The sequence below is a fragment of the Hypanus sabinus genome, chromosome 19 (assembly GCF_030144855.1).
Source record: "Hypanus sabinus isolate sHypSab1 chromosome 19, sHypSab1.hap1, whole genome shotgun sequence".
NCBI lineage: Eukaryota > Metazoa > Chordata > Chondrichthyes > Myliobatiformes > Dasyatidae > Hypanus > Hypanus sabinus.
Window position 1 is genome coordinate 30,699,940 of NC_082724.1, and position 17,874 is coordinate 30,717,813.

Consider the following 17,874-nt stretch of genomic DNA (forward strand, 5'->3'; position numbering starts at 1 on the left):
TCCATCAATTACCTCAAAATGTGCTTTGAGTCTTCTCCGTAGGAGCAATTTTAAAAAGGTTTCCATGTATAGCTTTTAGAATATGCAGCAAAATGGAAAAATAAGAAATGAAATCAAATTCCAGGTCAGACCTCAAGGATCATTAATACTCCTTAATCTCCAATGTTCAGAGTAAATTTATTATCAAAGTGCATATATGTCACTATACACAATGATGAGATTCATTTTTTTGTGGGCATGCTCAGTAAATCTAACCAGAATAGAATCGGTGGAAGACTGCACCCAACGGCACAGACAAACAACCAAAGTGCAAAAGGCAAACTATGCGAGGACAAAAGAAAAAAAATAATAATAAAAAATAAATAAGCAATAAATATCAAAAACATGAGAGGAAGAGTCCTTGAAAGTGAGTCTATAGATTGTGGGAACAGTTCAGTGATGGAGCAAGTGTAGTTGAGTTAAGTTATCCCCGTTGGTTCAAGAGCCTGATGGTTGAGGTGTAGTAATTGTTTCTAAACCTGGTGGTGAGAGTTTTGAGGCTTCTGTAACTTCTTCCTGATGGCAGCAGCGAGAAGAGAGTATGTCCTGGGCGGTGGGGGTCCCTGATGATGGATGCTGCTTTCCTGTGACAGCTCTCTGTGTAGATGTGTTCAATGGTGGGGAGGGCTTTACCTGCGATGAACCGAGCCATATCATTACTTCTTGTAGGATTTTTCATTCAAGGGCATTGGTGTTTCCATACCAGGATGTAATGTAGCCAATCAATAAACTCTATCAAGCATTTATGGAAGTTTGTCTAAGTTTTAGATGACATGCTAAATCTTTGCAAACTTCTAAAGGAATTAGTGGTGCTGCCATGCTTTCTTCATAATTGCACTTATGTGCTGGACCCAGAACAGATCCTCTGAAATGATCACACTGAGAAATTTAAATTGCTGACCCTCTTCACCTTTGTTCCCTGATGAGGACTGGCTCATGGACCTTCAGTTTCCAGAACAAAACGCCTTATGAAATTCCACACATTAGGGAAATAATTTCCTGTTGTGAATGATCATCTCCAGACCTCTCATCAGTGTTCCTCTCTTTCTGTTGATTTGTAATATTCTCCCCAAATTAATATTATGCTCTCTGCCCATAATTAGTTTTGTGTTCCTCCTGCACAATCCCCCTGTTATTTTAGAGTTTCAAGAGATCCCTGCAGAAGCTGGAAATCTGGAACAGCAAACACAAGATGCAGGAGGAACTAAGCAGGTCAGGCAGTATCTATGGAGGGAGATGGATGAGAGGGGAATTGAGGGCTATGGTCCAGGTACAGGTTGATGGGACCTGACAGAATAGCAGGTTGGCACAGGCGAGATGGGCCAAACGGTCTATTTCTGAGATGTAGAACACTATGACTCTCATTTTTGCTCAGTCAGGTGCAACAGAATATTTCAGGTCAGCTATCCATAGTCAAAATGGGTAGGCTGGAGATGAGCTATAAATACCATAAATCCATTTAAGAAGAAACTAAATGAGTACAGTAAAGAAATTTGTTGCTATGGTGATAAGAAGGTTGGAGGCAAAGTGAACCACAAACACCAATACAGTCCTGCTTCAGTTCTGTAAAATCCTATGGATTAATTCTACAACTCTGCAGGCAATTGTCTATGTAATTAGCCTAATTATAAGATGTAAAGATACAACAGTTAAGTGAACAACCAAGTCCGGTTAATCACAGAATATGCTGGAAAACACATATTGGAGGATTATAATTGCATTATGTGAATTATTGGTTAATGAGATAATTTCAATCACAATTGCTATTTTATTTGTGAGAAGGGAGTTCCAATTGAATTTTACTAAAGTTTTAACAAATACTAGACATCATGGACAGATTTCATTCCAACTCTGTAGTTGCTAAATAGTATAAACATCAATCCTTGTGGTAATAACAGATGTTCATAGGTTCCAGTGTATTCTTTTCTCAATTTTCTTATCTATTGTTATATGCTGAAACTTCCACTAGGACAAAGCAAAACATCTCCAATGTGATGTATTTAAGTAACTACAAACATTTGTAAGTTTGTTCTTGTGGAAGTATGGTGGGAGAGGTTGACTAGTCTAGAAGAGGTATCTTCCTGCCATTGAATAGGCTGACCAATAAGAATTATAACCCTTCCATAATATTAATTGTTGTTTATTTGGTCATCATTCCTGCAATATCAGACACCAACACACACAGGTTTTTTCAACATTTCCCAGATCAGTAATCTCTACCACTATAAAGGATACCAAGTTCCTTTCCTAGCCACACACATTCCTGGTTTATAAATGTAATCATCATTTTGTTATCACACTATTACCACCCTGTAACTGCCTATTCAGCTTCACTATGGAAGAATCTTTATCAGAACTGCAATGGTTTGAGGAAGAACCTCCTCTTCACTGTTCTGTGGACAATTAGCGGTGGATATAAAACCCAGCTATGCCAGCAGTGTCAATATTGAGCAAACAAATACAGTAAATGGGGAAGATGCAGAAAAAATGCACTCAAGATGTTGGATGATTGAATGGGCTTGAGCTGCCTTTTTAACATAAATGTGCTACTATTTATTACACTTTATTGACTAGTGTTTTATGTGGACAATATGAAAATGTAATAATGGAACTTGTGAACATGTAAACAGTAAGTATCTCAGGCACATGAAGTGGAAAAAAAATCAAATAGAGTACCCATACGTTTAAAATCAGGTTACTGATTGTTATCTTTTAGTTACCATATTTTGTAGCTCTGATTTAACATTTTCAAAGGTTAGTCTCACCAATCTGTCATTAAGTCATATAGAATGTAGAATTTCTACAAGATTGCATTATAAAAGTGGCAGTGGTTTTTCACAAATACTGATAGCAAATTTGCTAGAATGCCATTTACATTTCAGATATCTTTCTGCATCTGTCAGTTTGATTTTGTATTGAAAATCTTTTACTCAGCAGTCTTTCAACAAGGAAAAAGCTGAGAACACCATTTATACTAATAATTCATCTAATGCTGGGCATATACCATTTTGAAACAGTTGGTACATCTCTTCACAAATCCAGGAAATAATTCAAAACTCCTGAACTGGTTTATTTCTTCTCAAAGTTTTCTTTTATTATACTCCAAGATAGTTGATTTGTGTTCAATTAGTAATCATTAGTCCCTTGTAAATTTGTTAACAATAGTCCCACACTGTCATTGAAAATCACCAACATTGCGAAAGAGAATTCAAACCATGGTAACAGGACAACAGTGGAATTTTATTCCTTATGGGAAAATAAGATCTGCTTTAGACTAGGAAACCATGCAGTGTATACCAGCGGAGATCAATAATTACAATACTGCCACTGTAAGCACTCATATTTATATCAACAGGAGCTGGCACCAAATCTATATCATGCAAGAAATGGTTTACTTCTTCTGAGAAAGCTATTTTAAAAACTTGCTGATTGAAACCTGCAGCACATTTGCCATTTCCCTTTCATAAGTTAACAGATATTGAGTCTTTAATAGGGTAAGTGTTGTCAGGCCTAATTTTAAGGACACATTAAATTCTGAATTCAATTTTGTGACTTTAACTCTTTAACCAACTAATCACAGAACAGCCAATCTGGGAAGTGCATACTCAATCAATATAGGCTGAGGTAAAAGAGAAAGACGAAGTAAATTTTTGGAGCATCTTACAAAAATATAGCTTGGAAGACTGTCAAACATTAGAAAACAGGACAGACCCATTATTACACTCACTAACACTAAACTGTTGAATTTGCATGGAAAACTTTATTTGATAATAAAAAATAGCATTCACAGACTTCTTTTTGTAGCTACATATACATTGTGATCTTTCCTGGGCATAGAGTATGAGGGTGGAAGCTATACGGATATATTAACATCTACCTGTTACACCTTACTACACTTATGCTATGTATATAGCCACATGGGTCAAGCTATGAACAATGTGATATTTATATATGCATAGTAGTTTATAAAAAGTTGCCCATATATTGCTTTCAATCTACACAGCAGAACATTAGGTCTAAAGCACATTGCAAGAATTAATGCTTAAAGAACACAGACTGCATACAAGTGTTTTATAATACACAGGCAAGGTCACCATCAAGAAATAGAATTTCAAAACAAACAAAACTTAATAATTACTGATATAGTATTCCTTTTGAAAAGAGTTTTATATACCTGAATCATTTTACTTTAAAATATGTCCCATAAATCAGTTTGTTCCATTTCCGAAATATAAACACTAATCACATTCCTCACAATTAATTTTGCCATTGTTTTACTCTTTTTACAGGAAAGGCATCATTTTGCAACAGGCTCTATTAATTACAATTTAAACTTTGTACACAAGATGGTTAGTCATACATTTGTACAGCATCATGGCAACATCAGTGATAAAACTTGCAATGCTTACTTAGTGTTGTAATGGGAATGTGAACAGTATACATGTGCACACTGAAGCACTGAAAGCAGTTCACTTAGTGATTCAACAATAATGAAGAGCTTCTTCATGGCTCAGCTAGGCAGTTTCCTTCATTCTTCATTCAGTGTCACAGCAGACCTTCACCACACTTCACCTTTTGCAATGGGCATAGAAATTATCAAAAGAACCTACATTACAATTCCACTTCTAAATTTTGATACACCACCTGTTTATAATTGATGCTGAAGTCTGCACACTCTTCTTAGTTACTTTCTTGAATGGTCAAAGCATATTCTTTCCTTGATATCAGCATTGTGTCATCTTACTCCAGTTTAGAAGCTTGCTCTTCCCTTGTTATCTGCTCAGCTACTCACCAGTTTAAACAATGCCATACTCACCAATTTTTAGATGTTTTGGAAAGCTTCCAAACCCTTTGCATGATATAGAAAAATATTCAATATTAAAACAGCATAGTGTTTCGACAAAGTGCAATAATTTTGTGCTAATGTTGTCTTATTTCATTACAATGTTGGAGTCGCCCCAAGAACTAACAAAATATCTGGCAAGTTATCTAAAATCAATAATACAATTAAGGCTTACATTTGACATGTAATTTCAATACTATTTTCCTTTGAGCAGTCCCTAGCTTGTGTTGGGTCAGGCACACTTCACTGTTAACATTTTCCTGACATATGTACAGTTACTTTTGTTTGTGTTCTGCTTTATTTTTTTTACATCAGTAGGTCTCAAGTTTTTTTTCAAGCTGTTGATCTCTGATCACCTTTGGGATCGTTTCAGAGAACATATGTTTGTCCTTTTAGGCGGAACTTGACTTATCCAGTGCATAATTCTTTATTCAGATGCTAAGATCAGTGCTGCATTCTCTAAACGCCTTTCTTCTTGGCTGTGGGGACAGTCTGGAACTTCTGGAAGAGTCATTTTTCTCCACGTTATGATCATCTCTGTGCCTGGATCTTTCATCAGCTTTACTTCTCTTCTCAGGTGATCTGTCTCTTTTTGGGTCAAGAGACTTGTGTCTCCTTCTCTCAGGTGATCGCTCCCTCCTTCTCTCAGCTGCATTTTCTTTCCTTCTGTGTGGTGATCGTTCTCTTGTTCTATCAGATGACTTATCATTTCTCTTGCTAGGTGATCTTTCTCTTCTCCTGTCAGGTAAATCCTCCCATCTCCTTGCTGGTGATTTTTTTCTCCTGTCAAGTGGTGTTTCCTTACGTCTGCCAAGTGATCTTTCACTCTGTTCCATATTTTGATCTGCCATCCTTGATATTTCCCTACCTTTATCAAGAGATCTCTGGTGGTATCCATTCTCTGCCTTTCTTTCTTTCCTCTCAGGTGACCTGTCCTTCCACCTTCCAGGTGCATTTTCTCTTTTTTTGGAAGTATCATTCCAGATCTTTTTATAGTGTTCATTGGTTGGTCTGCTGTGTTCCTTTCTTCCTATTGGCTGTTCTTGTTCATTAACCTTCCTTTCTCTGTGCTGTGATGATTTGTGAATATCTGGTGGATAACTGGATTCCAATAATGGATGAGGTCGTCTTTCTGATAAGTGTTTCACTTCCGATACATTTTGTGAGCCTGTTGTGGAACTGCCCCGGTCATTGTTTGGGTCTGAAAATAAAACAAAGGTAATTCGATTCAATTCATGAACCCTCAATATTTTCTGTACCAGAAACACCAATTCATTCTTGAAGCTGTTCCCCCAAGAGATCTCACGTTACAAAGTAATCATTTAGCGATTTATTATCAAAAATGCTTCAATTTACTATTTGCTATAACAAATGTAATATAGCAGCCGTGTGTTATTAGACCATTAGAGCAGAGTTAGGCTCCTTGATCCATTGTGTCTGCTTCACATTTGATCATGGTCGAAAGATTGTCCCTCTCAACCCGATTCTCCTGCCTTCTCCCTGTAACTTTTGACACCCTTGTTAATCTAGAACCTATCAACCTCCACTTTAAATACACCCATTGCTTAATCTCTCCCTAATTCAACCAGAAATTACATGCTGTTAATCTGAGGTTCAATTTAGGCTCTATTTTTTGTTATTTTTGTATTGGAGTCACACTATTTATTCCAAACTGACTACTGAAACCATAAAAAGGGCCAAGAGATATCCTGAAATGCACTGCCTTAATGATTACTGTAAGAGAGGATAATATATTAACTATGATATTTCATGAAAAATCTAGGCTTTATATAATCCAGGTTTTCAATTCCTCACATTTTGAGCCAGCCAATAAGCTTTGTACAAAACCATGATGTTGTACAGGGTTTATTGATTACTTCAAACCAAAATGAATTAATGAAGATTATGTTCACCTTTAAAGTGTTACATGCTATGATAGGAATATCAAATATTTGCAATGAATACACAATTCAGAATTCTCATGAATTGCCATGCACATACAGTGACCTTTTTAAGTGGTCTACTTTGAAAGACTAACCTTGCTTTTTAACTTACACTCAGAATTTCAAAATGTATCAACTCTTTAATTCTGTTACACTCAAAGTACAACTCAGTGGAAAGTGGCACACAGATATCACCAACATTCAGCCTGAACATGCAGAGACCCTGTCAGCAATCAGTAACACAACCATGCCTCTGCCCTCTGCAGTAAGAGTACAGATTTCACGCAAGGCCAGATTTTTATCTACCTCACCTTGTGCACTGCTCCAGCACTTAATAGGGAGTCTAGCTGTTTTCTGCAACCTACAATAGGCAGCTTGTATCTTGTCGGTCAGCTTTAAACCACTGCTGACTCATTTATTGATTTAAATGGTGTCACCAGCCATGATTAAAATGGTAAGTTTATTATTTTCATTTTGTTGTGAATAATGTTAATATTTTAATTAAGTTAGATCATTCATAATTTAATTAAAACATTTTAATATTATTTGGAACTGAATGAAAATAATAAACTGGCCATTTTAATTAAGTTAGATCATCCGGGCAGATGGGGCTCATCAGCCGTGGTTGGCAGCTCATCTAGGAGCAGGAAAACTCTGATCTCAAGTCTCCACTGCCTTGCGGCTATGCCCACTCATGGGAAAATTCTTTAGGAGTTAACCCCAAGGAAAAATCCAGAGATAGAGTCCTTAAGGCAGTTCTAAATTGAGTTCACCACTGACAGGCAACTCCTGCAACTCTGCTGGTGCCAAACTGTACCAGTTTCTGTCGTTCCTTTAGATTCATCAGCTGCGTGGAGAGGGGAGCCGGCTGCTTGCTCTCCATATCAAAATGCCCTGGCTTGCATACTAGCCTACCTTCAACATAGATAGTTAGAATGCAACATCCATGGTCGACCCTGACCAACAAAGTCCACAAAAAAAGATCCATTCAATATATTTCAGTAATTTTCTTCAGGCATAGTTGGAAATAATAAGTCATTGATTATTAATGCTTCCAGAAGATCATCAGGACAGACAGTGGGCATGATCTAACTCTCTATTACCTACAGTCTGTTGGATGATCATTGGCAGAGTGCTGGGAGCAAAGAGGATCTGTTTGACAGTGGGGACAGGAAGGGGACAACATTGAAGAGTGACTGGGTTAAGTGTTAATTCTCAGATGCAAATAATTATCGTCACTGCCCCATCGAATTTGCAAAAGCACTTGATCTGTCTAGACAAAATGATACTTAACTCAGAAGTAAAATCAAATATAATAGATATATTCTTCAAGGTGATTCGACATTTTATTTATGACCCTTTTATACTATACAGATGATAATGAAGTTGAATTTGCCTGTTTGTTTTTACTGGCCATTTGCTTTGGACAGTTGATCATTTCTCAATTGATTTGCTAGAGTGCCAAATGGGAATAAGGTGGTATAGTCACAGGACCTTCCCATCTATAAACTTGACAATCAATTCCAATAGCAATTTCTGTCGAGCATTAATCTTTCATGTAATATTCTCAGGTTCGTAACAAATTATAACATTTGATCTTGTAATTTATAATGCAATTAGAATCTTATGTTTGTTAGCAATTATAAATCCCCTGTATAATTTATAACCCCCTGTGGATTTCTAGGCAATCTATAAAATGTAGTATGGCAGGAAAGGTCACATTATATCAGTCATTATACCTTGAGATCCTAACTAATAAAGTTAATTTTTTGACCCATGTCATTGAGGCACGATTTCCATCTTCAAACATCATTAGCAACAGCAAGAAACTTCAAATACATCTTCATGTTATTATAAAAATGAATATACCCAGATTTAACTTTCATAGAACATTATGGCACAGTAAAGGCTCTTCGTCTCATGATGTTGTGCCAATCTTTTAACCTTCTCCAAGATCAATCTTACCTTTTCCTCCCACAAAGCCCTCTGTTTTTCTTTCATCTGTGACTTATCTAAGAGTCCATTAGATGTCCCTAATGTATCTGCCTCTACCAACACACCTGACATATACCAACCATTCTTTGTGTAAAAAAAAAAAATCCTACCTCTGACATCCTCCCTATCCTTTCCTCCAATCACAAAATTATGGCCTCTCACATTAGCCGTTGCCACACTAGGAAGAAGGTCCTAGCTGTCCACTCTATTACACCTCTTATCATCTAGTAACACCTCTCATCCTCTTTTGCTCCAAAGAGAAAAGCCCTAGCTCACTCAAAATGCATGGTCTCTAATGCTGGCAGCATCCTGTTAAACCACCTCTGTACCCTCTAAATCTTTCACATCCTTGCTAAAGTGAGGCCACCAGAACAGAAAACAGTGCTCTAAATGTGGTCTCACCAGAATCTTACAGATCTGCAACATTACCTCATGGCTCTTAAACTTAATCCCCTGACTACTGAAGACAAACATATCATACACATTCTTAACAACTATATCAAGCTATAAGGCTTTCATCAAATTTTCATATTATCTGAAGTTCTGAATTGGACAAAGTTCATAATTCATCTACAAAGCTCCACTCTCTTCCTCAATATATGTTTTACAAAAAGAACTCAATATAATCAAATACACATTTTTTCTGTAACAACATAGTCAACTGAAAGAACTTAATAGTTCTGTTAACAACTATGTCAATACTGCAATAAAAACTACAATTTAGACATCAAAATACCCAATTATAAAAACAAACTGGAACATGTTCTTGAAATTAGGCTCTCCCCATATAATACTTAAACAATGGATTCAATAGATGTCTAAAAGCTTCAGTCTCATTATTTACATTGCCTTAACATTTTGCTTTACAATTCCTGCCTATTGGGTTTCATTGGATAACTGAACATTTCCTTCAGATGCCAAGATTATTTTTAATTCATTCAATAACAACACATAAGAGAAGCCACTGCTGTTCCCTGACCAAACAGGAAATTCATTTAGGAAAATATTAGTAATCAATTATCTGCTTTATACAAAGGGCAGACATAGAATGCATGTTTCTTCCACTCAATTACATCTGTAATTTTAAAAAACCCATAACATAACCAGCTAATGAGAAATTATGGGTGTTGCTTTACAGATAGAAAGACGTATATATGCCACTTGTTTGTACTTCTCAGAAAAAGTGAACAATGGGGAACTCTATGTGATACACAATATGCCAAGACCTGCAGCCAATGATCATTGCCTCATTCTTTCTATTGGCCTGCACATTACATATTTAATTCCAACTACTCCCTGTTAACATCGCCACATGCGGAATCTTCAAAACCATCAAAATCATCTACAGCCCAACACCAACACTTACTATAATGAAAAAGCAGAGGTTAGCTCATCAGGCAATCAATGTTCACTATGAGGAGATGTTTGAATAATGCTTTGGTCCTTGACATATGAAATCCACAACACATAATATGGCCCTGTCTCCCAGCCACTCCAGAAAGACAAGAATTTGAAAGTCCAAATACTAATTGACAACCATATGTATTTGATGAAGTTCTAAAAAAAAATGGCTTAAAGGACCTTTAAACAGATATTTTCAATATCACCACCTACTTCTGGAAGAGGAGGACTGGCTAGGGAACCTCAGGCATCTAACAATTGTGACCATCTTCAAGAAAGAGTCACGCTGAATGCAAGAACCACAGAAAGGAAAGCCATCACCAGGGATCTCAATTAACTCTTTCTAGCGGCCAAGAAACTGCTCCGTAAATCACAGTGAAGATTTCATCCATCTATCTGAACATTAATGGACATGATGTGTCAAGTGCAACAGAGATATAGGTACCTGTATAAAACACTATGCATCTCCTTCTGACCTCACAAAAGCCTCTAACTTGTCAGTTGAGAGGGTCTATCGACAACCCTTCTGAGATAAGGATGCCCTCAGAAACTGGTCTGCCTTTGATGGCTGCTTGCATGCAAGCTGTGATTCTAACTTACGGCTCTACCACAGATCAATTCCCTGTGTTGACCGAGTTTAAGCCAGATTGTGTCATGGCTCCAATAATCTTCTCAATTAACTCATCACAATATTTTGTTTTACTTTGGACTAAGAGTTAAACTACTACGTAAAAAATCATTCTATTCACAGCCACTAAACAACAATAAGCACTATGCTTGAAGGTACACACATTCAGAGCTGAATTCTGAGATACTACATTACTGAATGGTTTGAGATAATGGGCTTTAGGATAATATTTGCAAAGGGGGACTACTTTACATAACACTACTCCCTGACCACACTGAGAACTGTAAACTGCTTTCAAGAGCCAGGGAGCAGCTTGTCAGCAAATGGAGACATTAATGATGGAAACTCACTTTCATCTTCATTGTCCTCACATATACTTTGACCATATGAGAGAAGAAGTGTTTAGGAATAAAACAGTAGTCATGGTACATCAGTCAACACTCGTTCCTGCCCTCCTGTATACCTCTGAGATACCACAAAGCACTGGTGGAAAAAATCCCTACCATGCTGGATTTTCAAATTCTACAAGCCCACTGGGAGAATAAATTAACCAATGTTCATTTATATCCTTTTGCAGGCCACACCTGCTATGGGGGTTCTAATTACGCTTATTTGTCTTTATTGGGTAAACCATTTGTTTCCAGGCCCAATAGCATACTCCTGAATCAGGCACTCTATTCATAAAGATTACAAGGACAAAGTTAGTTATTAAGGATGCCCTCAACAATATGTTGGAATATACAGTTTAACTCCTGACTACAAAAAGGAGAAAAGGCAAGCAGGATTGCATTGAGAACCTTACACATCTTCACTGGTAGTGTAAGACCTGGCAAACAGGGTGGAAGCACCATCTCCCATTTAACTCATCCTAGCGCTCTGGCAAGCCTCTCGCTCCAGATGTGGCAGGATCTGGGGACCCCACATTGGCCTCATCAGACTCAGAATCATAAAACTGGAGTGGAAACAAACCATCATCAACCATGATGGACCAAGGTGAAGAGGAAAGGGACGAGGAGCATGTCTTTTGTAGATCCGTGGGTGTTGTACCACTCTGATCCCAAAAGGCAGGTGATACTGCCTACACATGATATGTCATTGCATGGATAGAGTAAGAACAGCAGAACAGCTGGAAAAACATCTTGCAGCTGGCTTATAAAAAGTTCAATTCCCAACACTGCCTGTTATAACTTTGCCACTTATAAAAAACTGTCAAGGTTTATATATCCTTTAAGCAATAGAGTTAACACAATAAATTTAACATTAAAAAATAAACACTTTTCAGTGAGTGAAAATATAATGAATACAAAAATTTGAAAACTGATTCTTTTCTCCTCACTGGGGGTTCCTGCTATTGAAATTAATGGACTTGTTGTTTGCAGAGCAAAATCACCCAGTGTTAAATGGAGGCACAAGCAAATCTTCAAATGCAAGTCAAGCAGCATCTATTGAAGGGACTAAACAATGAGATCTTTCATCCATAGATGCTGTCTGATCTGTTGAATTCCTCCAGCATTTTGTGTGTGTTTCCAACGTTAAATACTATCGGTGGTAGCAAGTGAACTCCATCAGGAGTCCAGTGTAGGTGCATTTGAAAATACCCAGTAGAACAGGCAACAAGTGAGGCTGCTGGACTGGTTAGCTCTTGTGGAGAAATTCCAACAGGTCATCATAAAACTTTATTACCTCCCAATAATTGCTATGTGTTTTAAAAAATTTTATTTCAATTTATTTTAATTGCGTCACAGGTTGCTTTCTATTGTACCTCCTTTGCAGTTAGGTCAGGGGAACACAATATGTGGTGAGCATAAAAAAGTTTTCCTATGAAGGTTAGTCAATGAGATGAACTGGGCTAACAGACAGAAAACCTACTGAAGTGAATAGAATAGTCAAAGTTATGGCAATCATCAAGCAAGAATATTTGAGGAAAATGGGAATCCCATTGAATTAGTGACTTGCAACTCCTACAAATACTGGACGAGACAGTATTAAAGTGAAATATCTGTGTGGATTGCAGTATCTTATCCATGCTCCATCTGCTAGTCTGATGGAAATTAGTTACGGCATGTAGTAATGCTATCATAGCTAACAGTAACCTCTGAGCATTTAATTAATTCACATGAATCAGTTGGAAGGATTTTGGTCCATGAAGTAATGATAGCTTATATATATTACATCATAATATAGCAGTAATACATCACCTCAGAGGATGGAGAGGAGATTAATGAATTAATTTATTTATTGAGATGCAGTATGGAATAGGCCTTTCTAGCCCTTTCAGCCTCGCCACCCATCAATCCCTTGATTTATTCCTAGCCTAATCATGGGACAATTTACAATCTCCAATTAACCTACCAGCTGGTATGTCTCTGGACTGTGGGAGGAAAACCGGAGCACCCGCAGGAACCCCATGCGGTCACGGAGATAACGTACAGGCAGCGTTGGGAATTGAACCCGGGCCGCCGGCACTGTAAAGCGTTGCGCTAACCACTATGCAACCCAAAACATATACGCACATTCGAAAGGAGTAATCTCTTTGAATGAGTGAGCTTCAAAGAATCTATTATTTCTCTCAAACAATTATTAATAGCATTTTGCACTTAACTTGATTGAGATACAATATAAGTGCCAGAAATGGGTTGGGAACTCAGTGCATGTTTCAAATACACTCAGTGGCCACTTTATTAGATACAGGAGGTACCTAATAAAGTGTCCACTGAGTGTATGTTTGTAGCTTTCTGCTCCTGTAGCCCGCCCATTTCAAGGTGCAATGTGTTGTGCATTCAGGCATGCTTCTGCACATCCCTGTTGTGATGTACGAGTTAGTCACCTTTCTGTCAGCTTGAACCAGTCTGGCAATTCTCCACTGGCCTCTCTCATTCATAAGTAGTTTTTGTCCACAGAAGTGCTGCTTACTGGATGCTTTTTGTTTCTCGCACTATTTTCTGTAAACTCTAAAATCACAGGAGGTCAGCAGTTTCTGAGATACTCAAATCAACCGGTCAGGCACCAACAACCATTCCATGGTCAAAATCACTTAAGATAACATTTCCTCCCCATTCTGGTCTGAACAAATGAACCTCTTGATGAGGTCTGCATGCCTTTATGTATTGAGTTGATGTCACGTGATTGGCTGCTCAGATATTTGCATTACGATGTACAGGTGTACCTAATAAAATGGCCTCAGTGTATATTGCTTGCCACTTAACTCAACAGAAGCAGATTATATTAGTAAGAACATTAATAAATGGGTATATATTCTACACTACTCCAGTCACACATCTTTATCAGCACATCTGAAATAACCACTGGGAAGTAAGAAATGCCACTGTAGTGAAGCTTGGTGAGAGCATAAGTGTCTGGCAGAGATTTCAAGACAACTGAGTATAGACATCAACATGGGTAAACAGAAACAAATGAACCCAACCTCAATTCCTTTGAGGAAACTTAGAAATTGGCATTTGAAACTGATTAAGTGAGACAGTCACTGCGGGGATTTTGCATTGCCAATTGACATATTGTGTCTTGGGCTATTTAATCATCATTTATATAGACTTAGTATGGCTAAATTGATTATTCTGGTATTTATTATCATTTAATTTATTAATTGGTCTGCACAATTTAAAACCTCCTTGAGAATGTCTAGCTTTAGTGCCAAACCAAAATTTATTTCCATTACGTTCATGAATTTAGCTTTCTGTGTGTAATGGATTATCAGTGTTGTGCTATACCACAACAGAAATCCTGACTACAGCCAGTGCAATCTAGATAATTCTCCACTTGGGAATTTGGTATATCTGACAGAGATTAATTCCTCAGTCTTGCACTGCTCTCATGGAAATCTATGTTACTGTTATAGACTGAGATAAATATTGAACCAAAATTGGCCCAGAAAATAAAATAATTAAGGTGATTATTAATTGGCAATATTCTCACTATATTTAAAACATGCCTGAACCTCATGATTTTCAGAATTCTGGCTATTTGATCCTACTGGCCCCTGCTTCAGCCGCTCACACCCTTCGTTTTAATTCCTGCTGTAAGGATTACCACAAACCTGATGAGAATCATGTGACCACCAGTGAAAATTTAAGAATCTGGCATTTGGGATTTCAAACCCCTTCTGGGCATAAAATGTCAATTGTCTTCTGCGATCAGAAAATATGGTCCTCAGCTTTAAGAGAAGCCTGTTCTCCTCTGCTTCTGCTCTGTAAATAGCTCCATGTGTGGGATTAAGTCATTGAGAGAATGTCAATAATAAAGACATGGTTTAAAGACATGGTTGTGTAAGGACATCTTGTTACCCAACAATAGAAGTTCTAGATTACTAGGACATTGCTAGCAGTGTGAGGATAACATAAACCCTATAATAGAGGATTAAACATCACCAGATTTCTTTTAAAATCAGAAGGTTTCAATGCATACTTAGCTCTGAGTATACGAATATTCATTTTTCTGAGAAAAAATGATAATGAACAATTTTTCCCTCATTCAAATTACTTCACACTGAGATTTGCTTTTATACATTTTAAGGAATTAGGCTTTGAGCATTCAATTACATTTCGTCCCTTTTGATAAGACGATGTGGATAAAAGCAAATATAAATTAGAATCAGATATATTAAATGTCATGAAATCTGTTGTTTTGTGAATTATTTTGTGCTCTTGGAAACTTTAAAACCTGTTTGGAGAAAGCATGCAGAACAAAAGATAGCAATACCACAGTCAGTCAAGCTCCGATTTTCCTGCACACGGGTCCTGTATGAATAATATTACTTAACAGAAAATCAAAGTGCCGTGCATAGTAATAGCTTATTGCTTAGAGGAACACCACACATCAGTATGAACTCAGACTTCGGCACAGTACTCAAGGCTGGCACTCTTAGTGCAACACCGCTCTGTGGTGCTAATCTGTTGGAGGTGCTGCTTCTTGGGTGAGATGTTAAACCCGGCCAAAGGATAAACAGCATGAATAGTGCCGCCTGCTCTCCCACGTGGACTTAAAACAGTTGACGGCACTATCTTGAAGTTATTCACAGTGATTTCCTTTGAGCCAAATCATTAGAAACAGATCATCAGGGGATTACCACGTTACTGGCCGTGGATCCATGCTTTCTCGAAACAGGCTCTCACGTTACTAAGAGCACACAAATATTTCACAAGAATGTTGTTGGCTGTAAAATACTTTGCCTGCCAAAGGTTGTGGTTGTGAAACGTACTCCAGAAAAGCAAAGCCTATTATCTTATCCTTTCTCGTGCTTGCCAACACATGGATCCAGTTCCGCTTCTCACTCCGCTCCACTAGGAGCAAGCAGAATGATGTCGTCGACACTTAACCTTCTCTACAGAGATACGTATATTTTCTAGATTGATTGTCGTGTAGTTATTTTTCTGCTGATTGAATAATAGGAGGGTTTTTATTCACTGGATGTGGAAAGAGAGACAGATTGAAGAGAGCGACAGTGAAAAAGAGCAAGAGAGTGAAAGAGCAAGAAAGAGAAACAATTGAGAGAAAGAGAGAAAGGGACAGAAAAAAGATATAGAGAATGTGAATAAATAGAGAAAAACAGAAAGAGAGAATGTGGGAGATCAGTGGAGCAGCATTGAAGTTCGCACTTGCAACTAAAAGAAAATTGGAGAGGAGTGAAACAAAGCAAAAGACAAGGGACCAAAGAAGGCACAAAGATACCATGTATAGTACTGTGTGTATTTGGCAAAATGGCCCATTGTTACGTTCACATTTCACTCACTTTCTAATCTGCATGCTTTGCTGAAAGCAAAATGTATTTTTGGCCTCTCTCGAGTTGGGCCTATGTAAAAAGCAGAACACTTTCCTTGGTCTTCTCTGGAAGCTACATGTCAGTCAGGTAAACATAACTACAATCTGTGCCATCAATTTACAATACCTCCCAAAAAAAGCAATGGTTCTACGTGGGTCATGTAGACTTCTCTCTTTGAAGGCCACATTGCTTGATATCATTTCTCAATGGCTTATTTGGGTTTGGTTATTTATATAGTCACTAAAACTAAACAGAATGAATTAGACTTTCATTTAGATTCAATATGTGGGCAAGGGATACCTAATTATGCTCATTAATAAGTAATTATTTTCTACCAAAATACTTACATTTGAGCAACAGATATAACAAAGATGAATCAAAAATAATGGCTCACACGAGAGGGCACAGTTTTAATGTAAGTAGGTACAGAGGAGGTGCCAGGGTATGTGTTTTTACACAGAGTGGTAAGTGCGTGGAATGGAATGCAGGTGACAGTGGTGGAGGCAGATACAATAGGATCTTTTAAGTGACTCCTAGATAGGTACATGGAGCTTAGAAAAATAGAGGGCTATGGGTAACCCTAGGTAATTTCTAAAGTAAGTACATATTTGGCACAGCATTGTGGGCTGAAGGGCCTGTATTGTGCTGTAGGTTTTCTATGTTTCTATGGTTCAGACATTAGGATGGAGGTGGAAGCAACGTATTTGTGTGCTGGCATTAAATATGTACAGAAGTATTACCCTCCAGTTGTACTCACTTCCAAACACTTGGCATAATTGAGGTCAATGAAACAGAATGTAGTAAGGTTAGTACGTCCAGAGACTAACATCGCTGTCTTTGGAAGAGGAATTTCACTCGCAAATACCTAACGTTGAAAGGGTTAACTAAATTTTCAAAAAAATCAGTGGCCAAAATGTTATATTGAGTAATATAAAAAGTTGTCAGAACAAGAACGAATAACTTATTACCTTGCTATATGCTCGCACAATCACATTAGTTTTGGAGGAAAGGTGTTCTCAGGATTTTATTCATTTATATCTTATCACTGCTTTTTGCATACAAATTCTTCCAGTTTTAAAACACAGAATTGAGATTTGAAGCAATTTGATACTGAAACAGACACAGGCTAGACAGTGTGATAAATTATTCATAAAAACCTGTGCAAAGCAAATTGAATCAAACTGATTGTTGAACAGAAAAATGTCAAACAAATTGACGTTGTTCTATTCATGGGATGCAGGCAAGAGAA

The 17,874-nt window shown here is 37.5% G+C and overlaps 1 protein-coding gene across 3 annotated transcripts in view; it reads right to left on the reverse strand.

Annotated features, from left to right (window-relative positions):
• Positions 1-3,258: 3,258 nt before the first annotated feature.
• magi1b (membrane associated guanylate kinase, WW and PDZ domain containing 1b) overlaps positions 3,259-17,874 on the reverse strand; it is a 409,035-nt gene continuing 394,419 nt past the window's right edge. For all 3 annotated transcript variants that reach the window (XM_059944277.1, XM_059944276.1, XM_059944275.1), the window contains one exon: positions 3,259-6,083. In XM_059944277.1, the coding sequence (XP_059800260.1) occupies positions 5,314-6,083 (770 nt within the window). In that variant the 3' untranslated portion in view covers positions 3,259-5,313. The remainder of the gene's footprint in view (positions 6,084-17,874) is intronic.